The sequence below is a fragment of the Panthera leo genome, chromosome B4 (genome assembly GCF_018350215.1).
Source record: "Panthera leo isolate Ple1 chromosome B4, P.leo_Ple1_pat1.1, whole genome shotgun sequence".
Taxonomy (NCBI): Eukaryota; Metazoa; Chordata; class Mammalia; order Carnivora; family Felidae; genus Panthera; species Panthera leo.
The window spans coordinates 132,242,036-132,266,722 of record NC_056685.1 but is presented as its reverse complement, the minus strand read 5'-3'; the positions used below and the strand labels follow the sequence as shown (position 1 = coordinate 132,266,722).

Sequence of the window (24,687 nt, the reverse complement as noted above, 5' to 3'; positions counted from 1 at the left end):
AGGACCTCAGTCGGGACCTCAAATGCTTCATGCCCACCTACCATAAAAGGCCAACTCTGCATCCTTACTGTCAACTCTCAAGTCCAGGCGGGAAGATGCATAATCTATAGCCCAGTTTAAGGTATTTTTACGTACCCAACCTGCTAAAATGTTTGCTATTCTATTAAAAGTATTCAGTCCATCACAAGGGAACTTCTTTTGGTTTATGCAGATGCATTTGCCCCAAGAGATTTTATTAAACTGGTATCTGTCACTGTCAGTTAACGCCCAATTCTGCGACTGCCCGGTGTAACCTAACCACTTCTCAGCAAGTCCCCCTAATGCCGCTAATGAGAGAAGCTTGAAAACCCACGCCCACTTGCGGGGGGCAGGAGGGTTCGTGTGTTTGGAAGCAGCGGTCCAGGGTAGGGCTTGCAGTTTGCTCTCTATCCGGGAGCTGCGAAGAGTGCCAAGAAAGCTCTTCAGCATCCTCCAGTCCCCTTCCCCAGTCAGGCCCTGTGGGGGCAGAAACCTTAAGTTTCTGCCTCCATTTCGGTGGGCCATAGAATTATCTGTAGCAAGGCTGTGAGGTCAAAAAATGTGGGGAGCGCTGTCCTTGTCCGTTCATTGCTTTGATTCAGTCTAGCCCAACGATTTCTTTACAACAGCAAACCGAACTAATGCGATGAGGTGTGTGGCCCAAAGCCGCACAGCTTTCCGTGGAGGCAGTATGGGGTAGGGCTTAGAAGACAGATTTTAGAGGCAACTCCAAAAGGATCCTGGCTCTTCCATTTAGTGGCTGAGACATTTTGGTTACGCAAGTTTTCCTTGCTGAGCCAGTTTCCTCATCTGTGAAATGAGGCCAATGATGAGTATCCTTATGCTTAGAATGAAGATTATATATGGAAAGCATTGAGCAAAGTGCTGATAAATGCTCAATAAATGGTTATTACTATTACTAGAACTCAGGTCTTCTGATCCTGACCTCCCAATCCCCACTCCCCATTTTCCTTTCATCATCCTGCTTCCTCGGAGGACTACTAGTATTTATTGAGTTGATGAAACCAACAACTGGTACATGTAAAGCATATTGCAAAGTATGGTTTTTGTATTGCTTTGGAGAAATCACAAATGTCAAGATACAAAGTCTAGTCTTACGTGCAAAGGCACTTAAGTATCCCTGAACCATTACACAAGTCTTCCAAGGTGTACCGAAGAACCCATGGGGCATGTATCAGAAGACCTGTCAGTGCCTCCTTACAGATGACTAGGCAGAAGGTTGAGAATTAAAGTAATGTTGCCCCAGTTTTGACACCGCAGAGGTCATTGATGAATGGCTCCAGGGGCAACCTGTCCCATCCATTCTATCATGGAGACCCAGATCAAGCACTTCCAAGGTTCTAGCTGAGAATGGAGAACCAGTACCACTCCTGTAGGAAAATGTTTCATACCACACACAAGTCAAAGCTGTGGGAAAGGAGATTTTTATTTTTTCTTTCCATGCTGTGGAAGGACATCATTTTCCCCAGCTTTACTTCCTCCCTCAAGGAGAATAAAAGATAGCAATTCCCCAGGTCTCAGGGCAAAGCTACTTCTATGTGGGCCTAGCCAAGGTGGGACAGAAAGACCAGTGACTGATTCCAAATCTACCGCTGAATGTATCAACTGCTACTGAAGGGCAGGCAAGTGACTGGAAGGCAAGTTGTGGACTTGGCCTCAGGGACCAAGAATTTAAAGACTACAAGGTGATCTGAACGAAAAGGTAAACACGCTGGACTCCACCTCGGAACCCACATCTGGGGGGGGGCACCCGGGTGGCTCAGTTGGTTAAGTGTGTGACTTCAGCTCAGGTCGTGATCTCACAGCCCATGAGTTCAAGCCCCGCATGGGGCTCTCCGCTGTCAGCGCTGAGCCCACTTCAGATCCTCTGTCCCTGCTTCTGTTCTCTCAAAAATAAACATAAAAACAAAACAAAACAAAAAACTCACCTAGTATTTTGGCCACTGAGAACCAGCAGTGTCTAAAAGGGCCACAGCCTAACAGATCGAGTCTTAAGTGTCCCTTACCATTGTCTTTGGCCTGGACCTTTAGCAGGAAGAGCAGAGTACTAAGAAACCCTGTGAACACAAGTTTCCAGGCAAGGTCACAGCCTCAAGGAAGACAGGCTACGGCAGAGGACTCCAACACAATGCAGGTTTTCCCTACTTACAGAACCCCCGCTGGGGCCTCTCCAGGAAATTGTGATCATGAAGCTAATTCCTTGTCAAAACCATGGGAGTTCTCAAGTTGGAGTACAAGGGAGCAAAATCAGCTAATCTGGGATGTGAACAGGGAGACCAGCAGGGGCCGAGACCCAGGAGGGAAGACCGTAGGCCTCGACACAGCTTTTCCAAACGTTAACTTTGATCATTTATTTGAAGGGGGAAAACAGTCACGACAAAGCATATCATAAAAATACTGTTATCCTGAACTCATTTTTCAGGAAGGGGCACCAGGGAAAAAATCAAAATATACTTTGGAATGGATTATGCTTTCGAGACAATGAGTATATTTTTAAGCATTAGGCTAACTCTGTGGTTTGCTAACATAAATGGTGCAAAAAAATTTCCAGAGAAGTAGGAGCTGGTGCCATGACTTCAGGCAAAGGTGGGAGTTACTGGGTACATAGGCAGGAGAGTGGTGGGGAAAGGCACGACGTCAAGATTAAAACAATCGGGAGGGGGTGCAGGATGTTGTCCTCTTCCATCCAAGAACCTCAACACACTGGACAATCTTCCACGTTTTACACGGCTTGCCCAGTCTCAGTCACCAAACCCACTAGGACCAGGGCCAAGAATCTCCACTGCTTCTTGTTCTGAGGACTTCCAGGTGGTTCTTGCTTGTGAAATGGGAAAGCCACGGTTTTTGGTTTTGTGAAACACAGTTAAGAGACAGAGATGCCCTTGTGTTGCTCTTTAAGAAAAGAGATAAAACCAAATGGCAGTTACACTTGGCTTTGATAATCTGGGCTTAAGTCTTTAAAATCTTTTGTTTCTTTCCAGCTCTCCTTCCAATGCTTTACATGCAATTTGGTCAGAGATGCCAGCTTGAGAAAACTAGACTCTGTAATACATTGGGAAAACCGACTGCTTTACCTCAATGAAGACTAACCCACTCTTTTGCAGCCTCCCTTCTCCTTTCCCTCTAATGGATCCGAGAAGTGAGCTCCGTGCTCCGGAACCACCAAGGTCAGGCTCCACCCCATCCCCTCCAGGCCAGTCACCGAGGGCAGCACTCAGGCACAGAGATTTCCTTTAAACCCTAATTTGACTCTGATGAACAGCCAGGGTGGAGAATCTCTCTCAGGGTTCCGGGCTTTTTATGTTTCATTCTCTCTCAGGAGCTTCATACAAATGAAAGAGCTGAGCCACTTTAAGGAACCTCTGCATACATAGAGAGGAGCAGGAAATTTTTCCCAATGGAGTCGAGGTTAACCCTAGTTTACCCTCCTAAACCATGACAAAAAGGGGGCAGGATCGTCTACCCTAAATTCAAAGGTAGCTGAGGGTTCAATGCTATTTTAGAGTCATTTCATGCTGCTGTCGTTGGGAAAGAACGAGACAGCTGTGGAGAGCTTCACCAGAATCTCACCGATGGAGAGGTAGGAAGAATAGAAAAAATAATAAAACTTGATGGGATAACGAAATACTGGATGGGCAGATCAGAAACAATTATTACTGGCTTCTTGCCACGGACAGGACAAAAGCACGACACAAGACGCACAGACGTCGTGTATTAAATACTCCTCCCCACCCTCAGGATACTTTGCAATACACACAGCGCAGTTTTAGCAGCTGGAAATAAGAGGGGGCGGAGCAAGCTGCACCGACCCCCCCCCCCCCCCCGTGTTTTATACACGAACTCTCTCCCTAGGTAGCACCAGTCTCCCCAGGAGTGGGCTGAGACAGGACGGGGAAGAGGTCAGCGCAAGTCTGCTCGCCCTTCGACGGTGCCTAGGGGGCTCGGCACTCGGCACGCACGGCTCTCACGTTCCTGTGGCAGAAGCTGGGGAAGGAAGGGCTGGCTTTGGGCCGGTTCCTGCTCTGAGGCAGCATCCTAGAGAGGCGGGGCCTGATGGGGGAGAAACTCCTCACCAAGCCTCGACTGGTGACTGGATTTTCCAGTTAGCGTTCAGACACCTGTCAACCTCCCCCAAGGCTGTGTCCTCGAAGGCTTCGTCCTAATTGGCAAGAAGCAAGGAAGGGGGGGGCGGTGCCCCGGCAGGCAGCCCCTTCCCTCCCTCGTCCTCTTCCTGTCCTCCTGCCACTCCGCTCTGGCAGCTGATCCGGACCAGCCACGGGGGAGGTCTAGACACCAGGCACACGCACCCTCCCCAGGCCCTCCTCACCACCTCCAGCTCCCCCGCGGCACCCTCACAGATGGCCACTAAAAAACACAATCTCCAGGCAACTTTGCAACCAGTTTATCTTGAGCCTCACTCCTGCGTGGGTCAGTAACCGTGTTCCCAGGAGGGACCTTCTCAGCACTTAGGAATCTGAGGTGGTCAGGACGTGGGGGGCATGGGCTGCTTCTCCAGGGACCTGGGTCAAGAGCCAGCTCTTCTCCCGGTTTTAACCCCAGAAATTCTAAATAGTGTCTGAGCGCTCACTCTGCAGAGCTCAGCTCAGAAACGTGCCGATCAGAACTCTTCGGTGACATTCAACTCAAAGGCAACATCTTGACGGGGCAGATATGCTCCAGGGAGAAAAGCAAAACAGAAGGCGTGAACAAGAGGAACAGACAGAGGAGACACTGGAAAGAAAACAGGCCAAAGGGCAGACAGGAGCAGAAAACCTGGGCCAAACTGCACAACAGCAGCTCAGGTCAGGCCAGTGCTTCACCTTCTCAATTCATTCCAGAAAAGTCAGCCTGGAGCGAGGGGGCGGGGAGGAGTAGGTGCACAGTGTTTGGTAACAAAAATAGAAAGGGCTGGGTGAGAAAAGAGGAGGCAAAGAGATGGCATTCTAATCAGCATGAAGTGACCGGGGCGATGACCAGCAAGATAGGAGGCACCTAGGGACCCTGTGAGGCACCAGCTGTGCAGCCACGTGTTTCTAACGGAGAAGCCAGGGTCTGACCGCCTGACGTCCACTTTGGCCTTCACCTGCCCTACGTGTGCAGCAGCACCTCCGGCTCAGACAAGGAGCAATAGAGAGTATATCCCAATTCATCTATTTCTTCAGGAGTGAGCTCTGCAAACAAGTTCACCTTGGGGTTCAGGGCACTGGGCAGGACTCCGGCCTCCAGGTAGCTGATGAGTCCCCTCAAGGCCTGCAAGAATCGGTCGGCCAACATATCCGGAGACCAGTCAGCCTCCTCCTGGGCCAAGTGGAGGATGACGTTGGTGAGCTGGCTGGCAGTGAGGTGGCCCAGAGCCGGAGTGGACTTGCATATGGCCTTGAGGATCTTGAGGCACAGAGATCGGCAGCCCGAGTCGGCCTGGTCCAGAGCCCGCAGGCGAGCCGTCTCTGCGGGCCGCAGGCTCAGCCGCCATAGGTTGTCGTACTGGGCCAGCCGGTGTGGTCTGGCTACCAAGACGGTGTCGCCGAGGGTCACCGACGGCAGGAAGTCAATGACGAGATGCTTGTCGCGCTCATACTGCACTTCCAAAGTCAGGGCTTCTGGGGGTGGTGCCGGTCGGATCACGTAGTCCAAGAGGGACCCTATGGCTGGCCAGTTGATGGAGCCAGCCACTACCTTCTGAAATGTGTCTGCCACCGTCTTGGGGGAAAGGTAGCCCCCTACTACGCAGCGGTCCCAGTAGCTGCTACCACGAGGAAAATACTCTGGGTTCTCACGGCGAACCAGGCAGAAGCCGGGGACGTTCATGATGGTGTCCTCACCAGGGATACACGACCACAGGTTCTGCTCCAGCACCAGGGGCACGATGAGTTGGATGTGGTCAGCTGTCACCACCTGTTGGAGCACAGTTAAAAAGGTTTTGAGGGATTTAATCTGCTCAAGAGAGAACTTTCCCCAAACACAGGTCCCACCATCTTGTATTCCCCCATCAATAAAGGAAACGACGAATTCGTTCAGAGCAAGGATTTGAACCCCGGTCTGTCAGAATAAGAAAAAGAAAAAAGAAAAAAAAAAAAAAAAACGAAAAAACAGAAAGGGTTAAGGAAGACACAACAAGGGCTACGGCAGCAGGTAAACTTCAGAAACAGTAAGACCTAAGACTCAGTCTTTCTGGCACGCCTGGGACACCGATCTTCTGTACCAAGAGCACTCTTGAGAAACGGCTTTTTTTGTTTTAAATGTTTTACTATTTTTTTTTGAGAGAGCGTGAAGAGCGCTCGTGCGCACATAAGCCGGGGAGGGGTGGCGGGGGCGGGGGGAGGGGGGGGGGGGCGGGGCGCGGGAGACAGAGGATCCGAAGCAGGCTCCGCGCTGTCAGCACAGAGCCTGACTCGGGGCTCGAATTCACGAACTGTGAGATCGTGACTTGAGCCGAAGTCCGACGCTCAACTGACCGAGCCCCCCAGGCGCCCCCAGAGAAGCATCCTGGTCCGCACCCGACCCTACCCTTCGTGAGAACCACCTTGGTACCTGCAGGTCGTCATAGAGGCTGCCACTCAGGTACATGTCCCGGAGCGGCATGTCCGGCAACTTGGCCCGCAGGAAGCTCCGGAGCTCGGCACATATGTCCACGGCAGCTTGCTTGGCCCGAGCCTGCTCGCCAGCAGGGATGGCCGCCCGGTTCCGGTAGTAAGTAAGAAGTTTCTCCTGCAGGGACATGCGGAGCCGTGACTTCTTCAAGTCTACCTGGCCCTTCCTGGCCAATGGCTTGGGCCGGGGCGGGCAGAATGTATCTGCCAAGGCAAGAGAGAGAGGCACGTGAGCTCTTCCCGCGCTCGCTCGGTCCACAGCTGCCTCGGCCCCGGAAAGGAGGGCCTGGCACAAAAGTGCGAGCGCGGTGCCTGGCACACGGGCGCTCAAGAAAGGTCTGCTGAAAGCGGGGGCGGTACTGAGCACACACAGAGAGGCCCCGGAGGGGCGGGGGCCTTGTCCTCACCTGCGTCAAAGGCTGAGGAGTCTGTGGGAAGGGTCTGCAGGGACCGGCTCAGGCCTGTCTTCATTTCTTTATTCAGCAGTCGGGGCGAGCCCATCCAGTTCGGTTCTTCCCAGCTCCTCTTCCCTGAATGGCTCAGGCGGGTGGGGCTGGTAGGGGCACTGATCGCCCTATCGTACATCTGAAATAGCGGAGGCCGAGGCATAGGAAGCTTCCTGCCTCCGTTTCCCTTCTTCTCAGCAGCTCTGCCCTAGGGGGTCTGACTACTATTTTTCAATAACTTTAGTTTTATTCTAGATTATGGAACACTGTGCTCCATGCAGAAAATCTCGGGAAATACTAAATGAGGCAAACAAGAAACAGATCTACCGTAAGGACACAACACAGACACGACTGTTAATATTTTGGTCTGGCTCTTGCTGGGAAATATGTATGTATATACTTAGGATCCTACTGTACGTACACTTGCGACACTGGATTTTTTTCACTCATCCTTTTTATCATCTCCCCACTGTCACTGAAAACGAACCCAGTGGTCAACATCATGTACCTTTTCTGACTATTCAGCATTGTACCTTACGAACGTACCATAACGTTGAACACGGATTCATTTATTTAACGGATATTTACCGAGTGGCTCCTACATGCCAGGCGTGGTTCTAGGTGCACAGAGTCAAGCAGTAAAACACAGAGACCCAATCCCTGCCCGCATGAGTCTGCAGTGCGGTGGAAGGATACAGGCAATATGTAATAAACAAGTTAAATGTGACATACGCAGTCAGAGATAGATGTTAAGGAAAATAAAGTAGAAAAGGGAAATAGGAAGTGTGTATGTGGTGGGAGTGTTGCCATTTCAAATCGGGGAGTTAAGGAAGGGCATCTTGGTTATCTGTAGTGGTTTACTCACTGGGATAGACTTATTTGTATTGCCACCAATTTCTTCAGGGCGGAGTCCTAGAAGTAGACTTGCTGAGTTCTCCTATGGGCTCATCTAACAATGTCAGATTTCCGGGTTATGCCCCCATTAGCAGTATCCGAGGCTCGTTCAAGGTCAGCTCCACTTGACAGAGGCAGCCTCGTCCGTCCCCCCCACCCCCGGCCCTGGCTGCGCCCACTTACCCGCTTAACTGCCAGCGTGGCGATGCCCAGCATGGCTGCTCCGCCCACCCCCAGCACCAGCCGGGCATTGGAGAGCACAAAATCAATGGCCGTGCCGATGCCATTGTCATCCTTCTTGCCTTTGCGCTCACCAGAGCCTGCCATCTCTCACCTGAGGACGAAGTCAGAACACAGCCATCACCACCTGGGACTCAAGAGCCACCCCTCCTCCCTCCCCCATCAGGCCACGCGCAGTAGGGACAGGGCATTCTATGAATTCCAGCAACCCAGATCCTCCTGCCTCTAGCCTGCACGCTCTAGGGTCAAGGGAGAGACACCACGCCCCATGACATATCTGCATATGCAAGGGGGGGGGGGGGAGAATGGATCGCGCTCATTGTGAACAAAATCTCTCCATCAACCTACTGAGGTTGTAGAAAGAGACAGCCTTAGCTCAGTGTCCATCAATCCCTTCTTATGTTATGTTATATTATATTATATTATATTATATTATATTATATTATATTACGCTACCATGCACTTCAACCCTCTCCCTCTCCCTTCCCACCACGGTAGCGTAGATTGTTTTGATCCTTTGGCTACCACTTCCTGTAAGGTGAGACCTAAGAAGGTCTAACCTAATAGACTAGGTTAGCAGATGCTCATCCAGTCCCATGGCGTCACTTCACACATAGGGAGGTGACCTGCCAGAGGTCCCAGAGACAGGGAGTGGCAGAGTCACCTCCACAACTCAGGATTCCAGCTCCTAATAGGCTGCTTTTCCTACCATCGTGTTTACCCTTTACCCACACCAAACTTTCCCACTCTACTTTCTGCAAAAAAAAATAAACCGTTAAAAAAATAAAAATAACATGGACCAGACTACTGCACACGGAGACATAACCTCAAGTCCACACATGAGAAAGGTCCAAAGGGAAAAATAACTCTGTGGACACTCCCACTTGACAAATGCTTTGCTTCTTGGGGAAAGTGTTCGGGTGGCGGGGAGGCACCAGGAGTTCAGGTGAGGCTGGCACGGTGACACTGAGTGTCAACCCCAAGGACGCTGTAGGCTTGGCTGTTAACTGGGAAAACACACACACACACACACACACACACACACACACACACACACACACACACACACCCATCTACCCAAATGCACTTGAAAAATGAACTAAAAAGGAGCTCATGGGCTCAAGACCAAAGAGGCGGCCTCTCGTACAGAGCTCCGGCAAGGGGAGCACACACTTGCTCCCCGGCAACAATGAAGTCATCCTGACTGAAGTTCCCCGCGTCCCCACATAAGCCCGTGAGAACTGTGGGTCCGACACAGAGGAAGGATGGCAAAGCGGTGCAGATCTGAGCGCTGCTCTTACCACTGCTGCTCTCCTACCTCCCACGTCCAGCACCCCAGGAATTACACAGGGAAAGCCAGCTGTGCACCACTTGGGGTCCCAACATGCCCAGGATGGGAGGAGACAGAGACAGGATCCCTGGGTGCATCTTCCAGTGTAAGTAACCTTCTTTCTTTCTTCCTTTCTTTCTTCCTTTCTTCCTTTCTCTCTCTCTCTCTCTCTCTTTCTTTTTTTAAATGTTTAGTTTTGAGACAGAGACAGAGCATGAATGGGGAAAGGGTAGAGAACAAGGGAGACACAGAATCGGAAGCAGGCTCCAGGCTCCGAGCTGTCAGCACAGAGCTTGACACGGGGCTCGAACCCATGAACCGCAAGATCATGACCTAAGCCAAAGTCAGACGCCTAACCGACTGAGCCACCCAGACGCCCCAGTAACCTTCTTTCTAATACCGCTACAACTAGGTATTGCTGGCTTCACCTCTCCTGGCCCTTGCCTCTAACCTCCCCGGCCAAGGGAAGGGAAGGGAAGGGAAGGGAAGGGAAGGGAAGGGAAGGGAACGGGAGGGAAAACGTTCCTGACTCTACTACTTCCAGCAACTGAGTTAACTAAGAGTCATTGTCAAGTCCAAAAATATTTTTCCCTAACCAGAGTTCACAACTTTGGTGGCACTTTTCTCTACCTTTTCCAGTCAACAGAAGCTTCGGGCTTAGGGACATAATGGGAGACTACTTGGCCAAATGAAATACGTTCCCACTTGCACAGAGCAAGCAACGCCAAGGGGAAGAGTTAAACTATACATTACAGGTGGGGTCAGGGAAGAACACTACTCATCGTCCCTCCAGTGGCCACTGAGACAGAGACGGCACAGATCAAACTTGGCCAAAGCAGAGTAATTCAATCAGGACAGAGTAGAACTTTACACATGTGTTCCCCACACATAACAATGACCAGTGTTTTCTTTTTATTTAGTTAGTTTTTGAGAAAGAGAGCAAGAAAGGGGCAGAGAGAGGAGACACAGAATCCCAAGCAGACTCCGCGCTATCAGTGCAGAGCCCGACGTGGGGCTCAATCCCACAAACTGGAAGATCAAGACTTGAGCCCAGATCAAGAGTTGGACGCTTAACTGACTGAGCCACCCACACACCCATTTTCTTTCTTTTAAACACAAGAACCTTTACTGATATGTTTATAATAGAAACACTGGATGCAGGCACCTCCTTGAACGTGAGGCAGCAGGACCAGAAGGGGATGTCCTCCACCCAAGTGAAAGCCAGAAGGAGCCTCCCTGGGCCATTTAACCCAGGGCCCATCTGATGACTGGTAAGAACGAAGCAGTGATGTGGCATAACAGAAAAGAGCCTGAGTTCTCAAGCCGGAAACTCTGAGGACGAGTACTTGCCTTTGAGCCCTGACTTATTAGCTGAGTGACCTCCCTAAGTTACTTAACCACCCCAGCTACGAAAAGGGGATAACTACCCCCGCGTGGCCTGACTCAGAAGGTTGCAGTGAGGAAAAAAACATCTACAGCAATACTGAATGTGAACGCTTTATAAACTGGAAGAGTACCCCACAAGTACGAGCTATCGTGAAGGCTTTTACGATTTCCACTCACAGGACAAAAGGTCACCTTCCAGAAGGCAGGCAGCAACCCAGACTGTCCTCTCAGTTACATTCTACCTTCTGAGATAGAGCTAAGAAATGGCCTCTAAAGCTCACACTGATGCTCTTCCACACTTCAGACCCAGACCATTAAGTTGGCAGCTTGTGAGAAGGCTCTCCCTTGTCTAGTGCCGTGTGCTCCCCCCATCTGTGGACCACGTGATGCCACCGGTGACCAAGGAGAAGAGAGTATGTCCATGAGCTTCAACAGCGAGATAAAAGCTCTTGTTCTAAAACCTAACTTGTTTCAGTCGAGACTGCTTATCTACCGTACATTGTCTACTCAGGTTCTGTGGCTTAGCCTGCCTATTAGGACACGAGAATCCACCTGGCATGACGGGGAAGGGGGAGGGGGGTGGGGGGTGGGGGAGCCTGGCTCCTCAGTGCCATCAAGGAAGAGAACTGTTGGTTACTGGGTTTAGAGTTTCAGTTTTTCAAGATGAAAACATTTTGGGGATCTGTTATGCAACAATGTGAATATTCTTTTTTTTTTTTTTTAAAGTTTGTTTATTTATTTTGAGAGAGAGCGAGCACGTGCCCATGAGCAGGGAAGGGGCAGAGAGAAGGGAGAGACAGTCCCAAGCAGGCTCCACACAGTCGGCACGGAGCCCAACGTGAGGCCTGATCCCAGGAACCGAGAGACCGTGACCGGAGCTGAGCTCAAGAGTCAGATGCTTAACCAACTGAGCCCTGCGAGTGCCCCAACGGTGTGAATATTCTTACTGCTACTGAGCTCTGCACTAAAAACTAATGAAAACGTTTTTTAAAAAGAAGAGGACAAAGAAGGAGGAGGAGCACTGACATGGCAGGCAGGGCTGGGGATGGAAGGTCTCAGCGCCGGTGACATTTCCGGGCCAGTTATTTAACCTGTCGCCCCAGGTACAAAAACGGGAACGGACATACTCATTGCCCCGATGGAGCGGGGATGAGGCGTAACGGTGGCCCTGCAGCTTCGGAGGCAGACCGCACAAAAACCGTGAAAATTTCAACTTCTCTTACTTGAGAAAGCCACAGGACTTCAACATGTCTGGCTCGAGCGCACACGAGGCCAACTGACACGCGCTGAGTCACGTGCCGGGCACGTTACACGTGTTAATTCCCGAATCCTTACGCCGCCACCATGGGGTCGCGGTGTTACCTCCAACGTACAGATGAAGAAGCAGAGGCAGAGGTTAAGTCACTGGCCCAAGGTTATCGTGTCGGTAAGCTGCGCGGCCAGGATCCGAACCCAGAGCTCGTCTGCCGGAGAGCAGTGCGGAGGAGTCCTAAGGCCTGCCACCCCGCCTCGTTCACATCTTATGAGCCAGAAGACCTTAACCTTCTTGGAGGCATTTTGGCACATTCACTGCCGAGTCCCCAGGGCCAGCGCTGTTCGACACATAGATCGTATCTGTGGCACAAATGAGCCGTTAACCCTATGGGGGGGGGGGCGGATTTCTGGTTTTTTGAGGAGGTGGTGAAGGCCATCTGTAACCCAACTCACAGGGAAAACAGACGGACAGAGACTCAGTAACGATTTCTCCTTCGGATCCGCTACCCTTCCCGGCGCAGGCAGGCTCCCGCGGGCATCAACCCTCCCTGGGCCTCCCCTGCTGAAGGCGAGTCTGCAGTCAACCTAAGTGGTCGAGGAGAACCGAAAGCCGTTACATAAGGCTCCCCACTCCCCCCGGCCACTTTCCCCCTCTGTGGAAAACAGCACCCTCGCCAAGCCGGCAAGCCTTATACCCCAGTTATCCTTCGTTTTTCTCTCTCCGCCTCCAGCCTCAGCCAACTGGCCACCGAGCCCCGCTGCCGCGCACACTACGGAAGCGCAGCTGCCCCACCACCCCAGTCGCTCAGGGTCGTCCGGCCGGACTTGCTGCCTCCGCTCTGTCGTCAGCAGCTTGTTCTCCACACGGCCACCGCCACGATCCCTCTTCTGTGCCATTCCCCTGCTTTCCAGAGCTGTGACCGTCCCCCTCCTATCGGATGTCGCAATCTCTTCGCCGGGGGGGCCAGTCTCCTTGCAGACTCGGCCCGGCCTCAACTCCCACCACTCGCCTCACAGGCGGGCCGTGCCCGCCACAGCAGACTCAAGTTCCCAGACTACCGTTCCCACCGCCGTATTTGCCCGTTCTTGGCCGTCTGCATGGCAAGCTTCTATTTCTCATTTGAGGCGGACCTCAAACGGCCCTTTTCTATAGCCACCTATGACCCCCCACCCCCCACCTCCCTCCTCAGGCAGAATCACGTCCTCGTCCCCATCTCCAAGCTCTTTATGTGACCCTCCGGCACAGAGTTGCTCCCCCTGGAATTACTTTCCGTTCATCTCCACATCAGACCGAGTCCCTTGATGAACCGTATCGTTCACCTTTATCCCAGAGCCTGCCGGAACATGCCAGGGCCATAGAAGGCCCTCTGGAAAAGTTGCCGAACTAAATATCATCACTAGGTTATAGAGGGACTTCTTGGTAACACTGGTATCAGGAGGAAACAGAGCTAACCTACCACCTGCTAAGCACCATTCCAAGCGCTGTGTGTGCGCAGTCTCACTGGATTCTCAAAATGACTGCACACAGTAGGTACTGTTCTCTCCATTATAAATGAGGAGATGGGAGCTCGGAAAAGTCTAGTGATTTGCCCTAAGTCCCACAGCTATTAGCACCAGAGCCAGGATCTGAACCCAGACACGGTCCCTTGAAGTCCACACACACTATGCTTGCTTTGTAGGCCGTGTTGTAACAGAATATAGTCATGTCTGGGGAATGTGATCTGACCCATAAGGTAACGGAATCCACTGAGAGCGAGCCGGCCTGGAACTGAGCTCTAATACTTTTAAGCAGTATCTTCTGTAACATTTTCAGAAGTAAAATGTTCCAGGAAATAAAATGGTGATAATAATTTTATTCTGGCGGGCCTTGAAACGCGAGGCCTATTTTTTCTCAATAAGGAAACCTACTTCTATTAATGTCTCTAATTCCTCCATTGATTTCTAATGACTGAAAGACTATGGTCACTGAAAAGAAACTGTCCCCTCTCCTGGTCCCCTGCATCAAAAAGAAAAAAGAAAAAGAAAGAAAGAAACCTATAGGATTAAGTGTCTACCTACCTGAGACTGCTTACTGCATCTGTGAGGTAGGGATGGGAAAGAGCAGGAGTGTCTACGAAGACACCTTTGAACTCTTTCCCTTGGAATTAGGAGGAGAGGGGAAAGGAGGGGATCCTAAATAATCCCCCCCAATTTGCTGTGGAGGAAGACCAGGCCCTTTTCCAGCTGCCTCTCCCGGGCCTCAGGATCCTCTAGCTTCTGGTTTTTCCGGAACTCACGGCGGATGGAGGCAAGATAGAAGTCTCGATCAGTGTAGCGAAGCTCTCGACCCTGGCGCAGCAGGGCCCGGTACAGACTGAGCACCGCCTCTCGGCTCCATGGGGCCATGGGGGACTGGCGGGGGCTGGGCGTCAAGCTATAAACAGAAGGGAAAAAACAGAGGCCTAGAATCAGAATTAACGATAGAAGGGTCTATATAGAGACTATCTAAAACTCAGGGGTTCTTAATCTGGGTCTCAGAGATCCCAAGGTCACATTATGACTTAGTGGCAGGGCTAGAAGTAGACCCCAGCCTCCCAGCGTCCTCTCTGGGAAAGTACAGGTTATGCTGAAGGGCCAGGGCTTGAATCCTGGCTCTGCCGTTTACCGGCCATATGATTCCGGGCAACGTACTTAACCCTTCTGAGCATCAGGTTCCTCGGTGGTAAAAAAAAAAAAAATGCAGATGACATTATATGTTAAAGAGTACCTACCACATGGGGTTATTTTGAGAACTGCATGAGATAATGCACATATAGCATCTGTAATAGAATTCCACTACGAGGGGTGGTCTAGAGTGGTTGAAGGCAAGGACTCTCAGCCACACTTGAATCCTGGCACCACCGCTTCTGCAGTGATTACCCTGGCAAGTTTCTTAACTTCTCTGCGCTAACCTCAGTTCTCCATTTGTACAATGAGGAGCAAGACTGTATTCTGCCCATCCGGTTGGTACGAGGATTAAATGACTTAATGTATGTAAATGGGTCTAGAATAGTGCTTGGCACCTACAAAGAAGCACGCTATCACGGCCGGCTATGACTAGTGGCCCCCAGCCCAATAAATAGTAGATTTAGTTTTGCGTGAACCGCCACCATCTGCCTTCAGTAACAATGAACCTTTACACAAATACTGAGTGTCATAAAATGCTTTGTCATCCATTACATTTAAATGAAGAAACCTAGGAGGTGGTCAGGGGTCCTAACGTTGACAGTGAACACTTACGGAGGGTTTACTATGTATCAGGCATGTTTCAGGCACATTCCACAAAATAACGCGCCTCTCATTCTGTCAACAACCCCAGCGTCCTCATCCCCATTTTAAGTGGGGGAAACTGAAGCTCCCACAGGGAAGTAACTTGCCCACAGGCACATAGCTGGAAAGGGGGGCTGCATTCCTGCCCCCAACTCTGCCTGCCTCTGTAAGGACAATTACCATTCGCTGGGGCCTTACCACGTAGGACAGGGGTGCTCTACAAACTTTCCCAGCACAGCGCTTGGCACATATAAGGGCCTCAAAAAATAAGTTGGATGAAAGAAGCAAAGTCCTTATGTGGGAGAAATGATCACCCCTATTTCAAAAATAAAGAAATGAGATCGAATGGGGGAGGTACTTGGTAAAAAGATCTGAACTTTGGGCCCGAAGTCAGTTAGCCATCAGCGTCCGGCCTCACCAACTTTCTGCGCGAGCTCGAGCAAAGCCACTGTCCCTGTCCTTTTTTCAACTGTAGAAGAGCTCCCCTCGGCCCCAAGGGCCTCCCGGAATGGGAGAGATGAATCCAGAAAATCAACAGGAAAAGTGCTCTATGAGGTTGAAGGCGATTGTCACGCGAGGGCTGTTACTACAAGGTCGATCGGCGATTGGGCGACTGAGCCCTGGTCGGTCCCCAGTTCCTGCCTCGACCCTAGGGGCCGGGCCGAGGCGGGATGGGGAGGGCCCGGGCTGGGGCAGGCCGGCTCGGGGGGGGGTGGGGTCCCCGGGAGGCCTCCGGAGGCTGGGGCGCGGCCACCGAGCGGCCTCCCGGGAAGAAACTAGAGCGGTCTGGGCGAGACCCCCGCTGGCCGGGTTGGGATGGGGGGCGCCAGCGCGGCCCTGAGCAGAGGCTCGGCGAGCCCCGGGCCCCGGCTCCTCCCCGCACTCACCCGCGGACTGCGCGCGCTACCACTCCTCGCGATTCGCCTCTCGCCCGGTACCTTTCCCGGGGTCACCCACCAACATGGCCCCTTCACTTCCGGGACACGACCTTGCGCACGGAGCTGAGGGGAGGGACTGAAGGGAGCGTGGGGGCGGGCGGAGGCGGAAGGACTTCCGTTCTTCGCGGCCGAGGCCTCTCTCGGGGCGGGGCCAGGAGCCTCGTCGGGCCACGCCCCCTCAGGCGGTCTCGGTCCCGCCTCCGTGCGTGACGTCCCCCAGGGACCGGTCCGCCGAGGCCGTTCGGGCCCTGCCCACCCGGAGAGCGACCGCGCCGTGGGCGGGAGTGGGGCGGCGGACTGGCACCCGGGTGGCCTCGCCGTCCAGCGACCGGGCTGCGTCGGGCCGACCCCCACCCGCTGCCAGCCTCGTAACCTGTCAGGCGGTCAGGTCAGACCCCAGCACCGACTGCCGATCTCGGGCTGGGGCCGTGGGGACACCTGGGGAAGTCTGACACTACTACTATTCTCTGTCATGGCTTTCAAAGCTCCTCAAGTCCCATTTTTCTCAGATCGCTTTCTTTTCACCCCTCGGGCTCTTCCTGCTCCCCGGGCCCTTCGGCTCGCGGCAAACTCCTACCCTTGAAGGTCCACCTCACTTGTTACCTCCGGACGTCTTTTCCAGCACCTTCCTCCTCGGGCGTCCAGCACAGGCGCCTCCTTTGGGCCGCACAGAAATGTCTGCACACTGCTGTTGGGGCTCCTAACAACAAATCGTATTTACTGGCACCAGTTATTTGCCGGGCACTGCTGTTTAATGTACCCGTTTGCTTCTCTGTCTCTCACCAGATCTGGGGGCGCGACCCACACCTTCTGGAATCCGTGAGGCCCCTGCCCGCAGCGTGTCCAGGTGCCAAGCGAAGCCAAGGAGGGTTGGGAGTCAGGCCCCTGGGGACCCCCAGTTCCAGTTGCACCACTGAAGGACTTCTGCCCTCTGGCCAGTTTCCTAACCTCCGCCTGGGGCTGTTGTGGGGACTAACGGGCATCCAGCAGGAGGGGGTGGGCGTTTAGGAGCAGGTACCATCCACTCGTTGATTCACGCATCCAGTCCTCCTCAGGGGTCTCTAACGTGCAGGGCACTGCCACCGGTGTTGCAGGGAACAGAAGGATCAAGTTGTGTCATCTAGTGGGGGCTGACGCAGGTGGTGAGGTGAGCTGGGAGCCCTCCTGCAGGTGCGAGGATGGAGGGAAGGGAGTGTGGTGGGAGGGAGGGCGTTGCTCTTTTACACGGGAGTGGGCGACATGCGGATCTTCTCCTTTTTTGGTGGCTGTGGACACCATTCCGTGCCACCTTCTCGGCCTTCAACGCCTTTGTTTCGGCTTCGGCTTTGGGAGGAGCCGGGGTTTTCCTCTTCCCGTTCTGCTCCGTCTTCGTGAAAAGGGTCCCTCCCTGAATCCCATTGTCGCAGGGTCAGTCTGGCTTGAGCAGAACCGAATGCACCAAGCGCTAAAGCAGGGAGGTTGGTTGGGAAGCTGTGGCAGGACCCCAGGGGAGACAGGGGCTCAAACCAGGGGAGGCGGCAGTGGAGGGAGGAAGTGGTCAGATCCTGGAAGTCTTTGGAGCTAGAGCCACTGCTCACGTAGGGTGTGAGAGAGAAGGGCCACCGTGGCTTCCGGCTTCTGCCTGAGCAACTACCCTGCTGCCTCCCTGCTTCAGCTCAGTTAGGAGCATGTTCCGCGTGTTCCAGAAGAAGGCTGTTTTCCAGAGGCCTAAGGTCTCCACTCAGATGAGGGAAGACTTCCCTGTGACATGGGGAGCCCCGCAGCACTGAGGGACGGTGAGCCCTAGGGCTTCCGGGAAAGGGAGGACCCAGTTGGGGGCCTCAAGGAGGGAGGCTTAAGACTTAGGCCCAATGGTGGTGTGGAGCCTGGGCTCTTAGGCTGGGGCTGGATCCCCCAGGGCTGGAGGAAGAAACTCAGCAATTCTCTCCCTCACGCTCCAGTGCAGTGGCCCCAGCACTTACAGCCGCCTTTATGAAGCACCTCTGGTGTGCCAGCCATTTGGACTGACTACAAATGTTGTATTATGTCCAGGCCCAGCGGCCCTGCTTGGTAGGCATCGTTATCCCCATCTTACAGATGAGAAATCCAAGACTGAGAGAGGTTTGCTAATTTCTCTGATACTGAGCCAGGCAGCTGGGAAGCTCGCGGTGGAACTCGTCTGTCTTACACCAAAACGTGTGTTCTTTCCACTCTTCCAGGCTGCCCTACTTTGCTCGATAAAGAAATAATTTTGTGACCCAAATAAATCTAATTGGTGACATTTCCAGCTGGAAGACTAGGTGACCTTTCGTATCCCTCCTGACCCTCCTGCTCTATAGAATATTATTTTTAGGAGGGAAGGGGGGAGGCCCTGGGCGGCCTGCCTTTCAGATCAGCTTCCCCAGACTTCTTCTGGGTCTTTTCTTTACTTCCAGACTCAGAGCACTCATTCCTGTTCCCAGTGCTCCCGTGACAATGGCGGGGGGAGGGGGGGTTGGAGAAGCGAGGCAGGCACACATCCATGGTGCCTTTGTAGGTCTGAGACCCCCGGCAAGGAGCACTGACCCAAATGTCAGGGCTCTGCCGGGTGGATGGGACAAAGGGTCCTCTGGGATCTCTAAGATATTGCAGCTTTGACCTAACTCCCAGTCGCACATCTGGATGTTGGCAGATGGTGTGTTATGGGGTCACGGATGGAGGGCAAGAGGGAAGCCCTTGTTCATCAGAGCCGTGACTCGCACCATTTCATTGCGGAGTGAATGGATGAAGGGATATTTTCCAGAAAGGTAGAGGGACTGGGAGAGAGAGACCATTTCCCCAAGTCAGGTCAGTCAAGTCTAGTTGCGTTTGAAAGGGGCAGTGGGGCGGCGACGGGCATGGGGCAAGTGATTGAAGCTGTGCGTGTCTTGCTTTCCCCATCTGTGAGCTGGAGATAGAGATAAAGAGCTGCCTCCTTGGGCTGTTGAGGGTTAAATGTGAGAGGGCATACAAGGTGTCATTGGGAACCTGACACCCCATGAGCATACACTAAGTGGTGGCTTGTATTATCATGAGGTGTCGGTGTCTCTCTCTCTCTCTCTCGTGAGCGGACAGGGACGTGGGAATATCACAAACAGGCTTTGGAAACCCAGGACACCAGTTCCAGGGCAGGAATTCCGGGAGTCTCAAGCTAGGGCCTTCCAGCCCTGGAAAGCCTCCGTGGCCAAGGGTCCGGGCCCCAGAGGGCTAAGGCAGGACACAGGAACAAAATGAACAAAACGTTTTTGCTGAGTGACCGTGAGAATCAACACTGTTGTTCCCAAGCAGTCTATTGTTCGGCGTTTAGTGAGCACCTAGTGTGAGCCAGGGTTAGAGGTGGGGATGCGGATGTGAAACACGCAGTTCCTGTCCTCAAGAAGGCTGGGGGGGGGGGGGCGCGGGGGGTGGAGACAGACAGGTACGCAGGTGCTAGGAGAGAAGCCTTCACAGGTGCTCTGGGAACCAGAAGATGCTGTGACCCAGTGAAGAAGCAGGGTTGGGTGAGCACCCACTGGCTCCGGAAGCGAAGGGTTGAGACCCAAAGCTGGACCGTGAGCATGCTCAGGTTTCTCGGAAAGGAAGTGACAGCCGGTGAGGCGTGCTTCAGGCACTGGCACCGTTAGTCTGGAGTCGGTCACGGGTTCAAGTCCCAGCTCTGCTACCTGACCGCTGGGCGTCCTTCAGCAACGTGCTCAACCTCTCTGAGTCTTGGTTTCTACACTCAAAAATAGGGATTCATTAAAGTACCTAAGCAATCAGACCTTGAAACTGACTCATGCCAACTAAGATGGAGGAAGAGAGAAGCAGTGGCTATCTGTGTATATATTAAGTGTGTATCTGCAATGAGAATTAAAACTATGGCTAAGGCCTTAGGGAGTCCAGGTGATGCTGGGGGGCAGGAGTGGTCCGGGCAGAGGATGGAGTCTCGGCCCATTGCAGAGTTCAAAGGACTAGAGCCAGAGAAGTCAGGAGAGGCCCGAGATGAGGCTGGGGAGGAAGGCAGCAGGCCACAGCCAGGAGTTTGACCCTGAGCCAACAGCAGGGGAAAGTCCCAGCCACGATCAGACTTCCATCTTAGAAAGAGCTGCCTGGCCCTTTTACGGGGACTAGATTGACAGGCTGAGACCTGGCCCCTTGAGAGAGCCATCAGCGGACGGTAGGAGTGAGCCCAACGCTTCCTGTGTGCCGACATCGCTTGCACACACAACCCCCTAACCCTCATCACAGCCGTGTGAGGATGAGAATGTCCCTGTGCCAGGGACATCCAAGGAGGCAGGACCTTAAAGAGCCATAAGCAGCAGGATTAGGATCTGAACTCCGCTCTGGGGCTTGAACCGTCCCGGGATAGATGAAGTGACTAGAGGCAAGGGTGGAGGAAGAAGACAAGGACAAGGAGCCCCTGGGGACACTGACAGCTAAGGCCCAGGAAGCAAAGGACACTGCAGAAGACGGGGGTGTCATGGAGGCCTGGGGAGAGGAGAGGGTGGCCACGGAGGCCAGGGCCCCAGGCAGTTTGCCCAGTTAGGTGCTGGTCTCAGACTGGTTCACTGAGAACCCAGGGGCTGTAGAGAGGAATTGGGGAGGTGGAAAGGGAGACCGTGACTTTGCTGGCAGGAGAAAGGGTGAGATGAGAGGACGGTTGAAGAAAAAGCGGTTGGGTTGGGCTGGGGGTGTGCTGGTACCGTTCCAGCCTGGGGAGGGGAAGAGAGGAGCCAGTTGAGGCAGAGGAGTTGGAAGTGCCAGAGGGAGTGAGCCCTCAAAGGAGTGAATTCCCCGATGCTGCTTACTGAGGGGGGTGGGGAGGGGAGGGGGCACGCAGGGCAGCTCCAGGCTCCCCTGCTGGAGGCAGAGAGGGTGAGTGCCTGCAGCCTGGGTCTTTCCAGCCTCCAGCCCTTTGCTTTGCCCAGCAATGTTGTAAGGCACACAACACTGAGACCCTCTTTAAATGCTGGGTGCTTTGAATGGGAGGGAAGTGGCTACTGAATGACAAGACGGAAAGCTCACCCCGGCCCACCCCCCCCTCCACCTCCCAACCTTGCCAGGGGAGGACCCAGGGTGGAGTAAGGGTGCAGACACTCCTTTTACCCGCCCTGCTGGAGTAATGGAGGAGTTGGCAGTAACCGTAACGGATCAGCGAAGCTCCGGATGTGAGCCTGCCAGGGACCTGGAAATCTCTCAGAGAGCGCCGCTTCCCTCCCAACGGAGTTTGCTGTCATCAGATGTCATCGATCCTGTATTCACCAGACCGAAACCTGATATCCCTGGCCAGGAGTGAGATTCCCCCATTAGCCTGTGAAATCTTTGCTGCCCACATAGTGCCAGGTGGTGTTGAGAAGGGCACAGAGACTGTAAGCTCATTCACGGAATCCCCTCCCCTTGGCAGGCAGCAGGAGTGGGGGCCAGGACTGGCAGATGGGCAGGCTTAGAGCCCAGCTCCCAGCTCCCCCACTTGCCACGTGTACCACCTCTGTGAGGTTCAGAACGTAGGAGAAGGGTGGGGAGGCTGAGTACAGTGTCCAGCCCAGGGCAGTCGCTCAGTGAATCTCAGCCAGTGTCCCTTTACATCCTTTCTACCCATTGACCCACTGGATACCAGTGACCCACTTTACAGATGAGGCAGCACCACTCAAGCTGATTACAGCCTCCGTCTCCTCCAGGGGCAAACAGGTGTACGTGCGGGACTGTTCTCGCCCCGCAAAGAGCTTTGTAAGACCCAGAAAATTATAAGAGCTTTCCGCGTTTGCTTAAATGCTTAAGACATCTGGCAGCGTTGGGCTCCCCAGCCCCCTCTTCTGCTAAGGAGCAGCTAATCCCTTTGGACAGTTTGCACAGCAGCCTGTGTGGGCTGGCAGTGCAGTGGCCCTGCCCGGAGGGTGGATTGGCGGGGGAGACTGGAAGAGGGAGAAGGGAGAGCAAGGTATGATTTCCAGGTCAGAGTCTGGGACGTACGGCAACACAGTAATTAAGACAAGATATACTCCAGAGGTCGTGCAGAGCTTGGGATGACCCTGCGTGTGGTTTGGAGGAGTCGTGACGTTCGCACATGCTCTTGGTCCTTTGAGTCTTCGAACTTGACCCACCGATGTCCTTGGGCTGGGCTGATTGGCAGAACAGCCTTTCCTCCCCCAGGTGTCTCGGCAATTCCACAGCTGGCACGGGCTGGAGAATGGGAGGACCCTCTCTAAATACGGCGCCATGATGGGAAAGCCATTCTCACATCCGAGGATGGTCAGAGGAGGAAACCGGCCAGGAGAGCAGGCAGAAACGGGCAGGCCTGAGGCCCCTCTTCTCAGATCAGTGAGGTGAAACCCAGGACCAGGCTGGTCTGCGTTCAGTTAACTTCTTTTTCTTTAACACTGTTTTTTAATGTCTATTTTTCAGAGAGAGAGAGAAAGAGTGCGAGCAGGGGAGGGGCAGAGAGAGACACAGGATCTGAAGCAGGCTCCAGGCTCCGAGCTGTCAGCACAAAGCGCAACACGAGGCTCGAACCCACGAACCGCGAGATCGTGACCAAAGCTGAAATTGGATGCTTAACTGACTGAGCCACCTCGGCACCCCCCCCCCCTTTTTTTATGTTTTCTTATTATTTTGAGAGAGAGAGAGAGAGAGTGCATGGGGGAGTGGGGAAGGGGCAGAGAGAGGGAGACAGAGAATCCCAAGCAGGCTCCCTGCTGTCAGCGCAGAGCCCGACACGGGGCTCGATCCCACGAACCTGTGAGATCCTGACATGAGCTGAAACCAAGAACATGCTCAGGAACTTCCAAGAGTGTTGACGACGCCACCCGGCAAAGCCTCCCACTGACGCAAGCGGCGGGCCTCTGCCCTCAGTGACTCCGAGGGGGACGAATGGACCCTAAGGAAGGTGGTGGCCCTGGTCTGCCAGAGTGCGGGGGTCTCTGGGGCCTGACTGGGGACGTGCCGGTGGGTGGATATCACCGTCAGCCACCACTACTGACGCAAGTGGGGCTGGGAGCCGGCCGCCCGAGGAGGGATGAGCTGTTACGCGCCCACCGTGTCAGTACAGCTCAGCAGGATCCGGTGAGCGCCACGGGGCCCCGGCGGAAGTCACACCCAGCCCCGCCGGGTAGGGAACAGACGCTCCAGAGGTGTTCACCTTCCGGGCTCCGCCACGTCCTGTGCAGGCTCTGGAACCTTCCTTTCCTCGTCTGCCGAAGGGGGAGAAGAGCACGTCGCCCTTTGCGCCACATGCCTTCACCACACGGATGTCCCCCTCGCGTGGCCTTCATCATTCTGTGTATTTCTTGGTCTCGGTTTTCCTTTCTCTTCATGATGTTCTGTGATTCTGTTATATACACACACACATATATGTGTATATACATCCTTCCATTCTGCGGCGTCTGCTTTATACGCCCTGTCAAATCCCACCTGGCGTCCAGTTGGGGAAAAGAAAGGAAGGAAAGGAGGGAAGGCCGGCCCGCACCGCCGGTTGTGGACATGCCTGGCTCTCCCACTAGGAGGCAGCACAGCACCGTGCGAAGGGTGGTGGAGGCCCTGGTCCTCTAAGTCCCATGGGGAGCTGTGCTTTCAGCAATTTATACCCTTAATCTCCCCGGATCCTAGCCTCCCCACCCCTACAACCTTGCAGGCTGGTAAGGCATAACCCCCTCCCAGATACCACGTAGATTACATGAAGTAACGTATGGAAAGTGCCTGATTGCGCTTCCAGGGGACATTTAACTTTGTCTGGAGACACCCGTGGTTGTCACACTCGGGGGAGTGGATTCATCCGGTAAGTAGGGGCCAGGGATGTTGCTAACACCCTGCAATGCATCGGGACAGGCCCCCCAACACAGAATCATCTGGCCACGAGGTCACTAGCGCCGAGGTCGAGAAACCGTGGCCTTACTTGCAAGTCGATTTGGAGCTCCTAGAGGGCAGCAAGTGTGTCTTCTCCGTTTCTGTATCTTCCTTGGGGCCTGTCATACGGCGTGCAGTCAGTGAGCGAGTGCAGGGTTGAGCTGAAAGGTTAAGTACTGGCAGAAGAGGTGGCATGGGTACAGTGGGTGGGAAGAGGGGTGACCGACTAGAAAAACTCACTGTCATGGAGCGGGGTTGCACACCTAACTGCGTTAGCATGGCGGCTTCCTGAGAGATGAGTCCGATTTGCAAAAATCAGATTGGTTCTAAGCATCCTAATCAGATTGTTTTATTTATTTATTTTTTTTTTAATTTTTTTTTTTAACGTTTATTTATTTTTGAGACAGAGAGAGACAGAGCATGAACGGGGGAGGGTCAGACAGAGAGGGAGACACAGAATCCGAAAC

At 53.5% G+C, this 24,687-nt stretch overlaps 1 protein-coding gene across 3 annotated transcripts; it reads right to left on the bottom strand.

Moving 5' to 3' along the window:
- Nucleotides 1–4,426: 4,426 nt before the first annotated feature.
- On the bottom strand, nucleotides 4,427–16,461 carry MIEF1 (mitochondrial elongation factor 1). 3 transcript variants are annotated; one of them, XM_042947854.1, is made up of 6 exons: nucleotides 16,355–16,461; nucleotides 14,456–14,592; nucleotides 8,153–8,303; nucleotides 7,037–7,214; nucleotides 6,571–6,833; nucleotides 4,427–5,934 (listed from the first exon to the last, which is right to left on the bottom strand). In XM_042947854.1, exons 3-6 carry the CDS (start codon nucleotides 8,294–8,296, stop codon nucleotides 5,128–5,130), a joined length of 1,392 nt encoding a protein of 463 aa, XP_042803788.1. In that variant the 5' UTR covers nucleotides 8,297–8,303; nucleotides 14,456–14,592; nucleotides 16,355–16,461; the 3' UTR covers nucleotides 4,427–5,127. The 3 variants fall into 3 exon arrangements, with proteins under 3 accessions (XP_042803788.1, XP_042803787.1, XP_042803789.1); XM_042947853.1 differs by lacking the exons at nucleotides 14,456–14,592; nucleotides 16,355–16,461 and adding an exon at nucleotides 14,238–14,345; XM_042947855.1 differs by lacking the exons at nucleotides 8,153–8,303; nucleotides 14,456–14,592; nucleotides 16,355–16,461 and adding an exon at nucleotides 7,664–8,135.
- Between the last annotated feature and the right edge of the window lie 8,226 nt (nucleotides 16,462–24,687).

Coding starts and splice junctions, on each gene's coding strand:
- MIEF1 (XM_042947854.1), bottom strand. CDS start 8,296: ATGGCAGGCTCTGGTGAGCGCAAAGGCAAGAAGGATGACAATGGCATC. Junction 7,215..8,152: donor CCACGCTGGCAGTTAAGCGG/GTAAGTGGGCGC, acceptor CCGCTATTTCAG/ATGTACGATAGGGCGATCAG. Junction 5,935..6,570: donor GCCTCTATGACGACCTGCAG/GTACCAAGGTGG, acceptor GTGCTCCAACAG/GTGGTGACAGCTGACCACAT.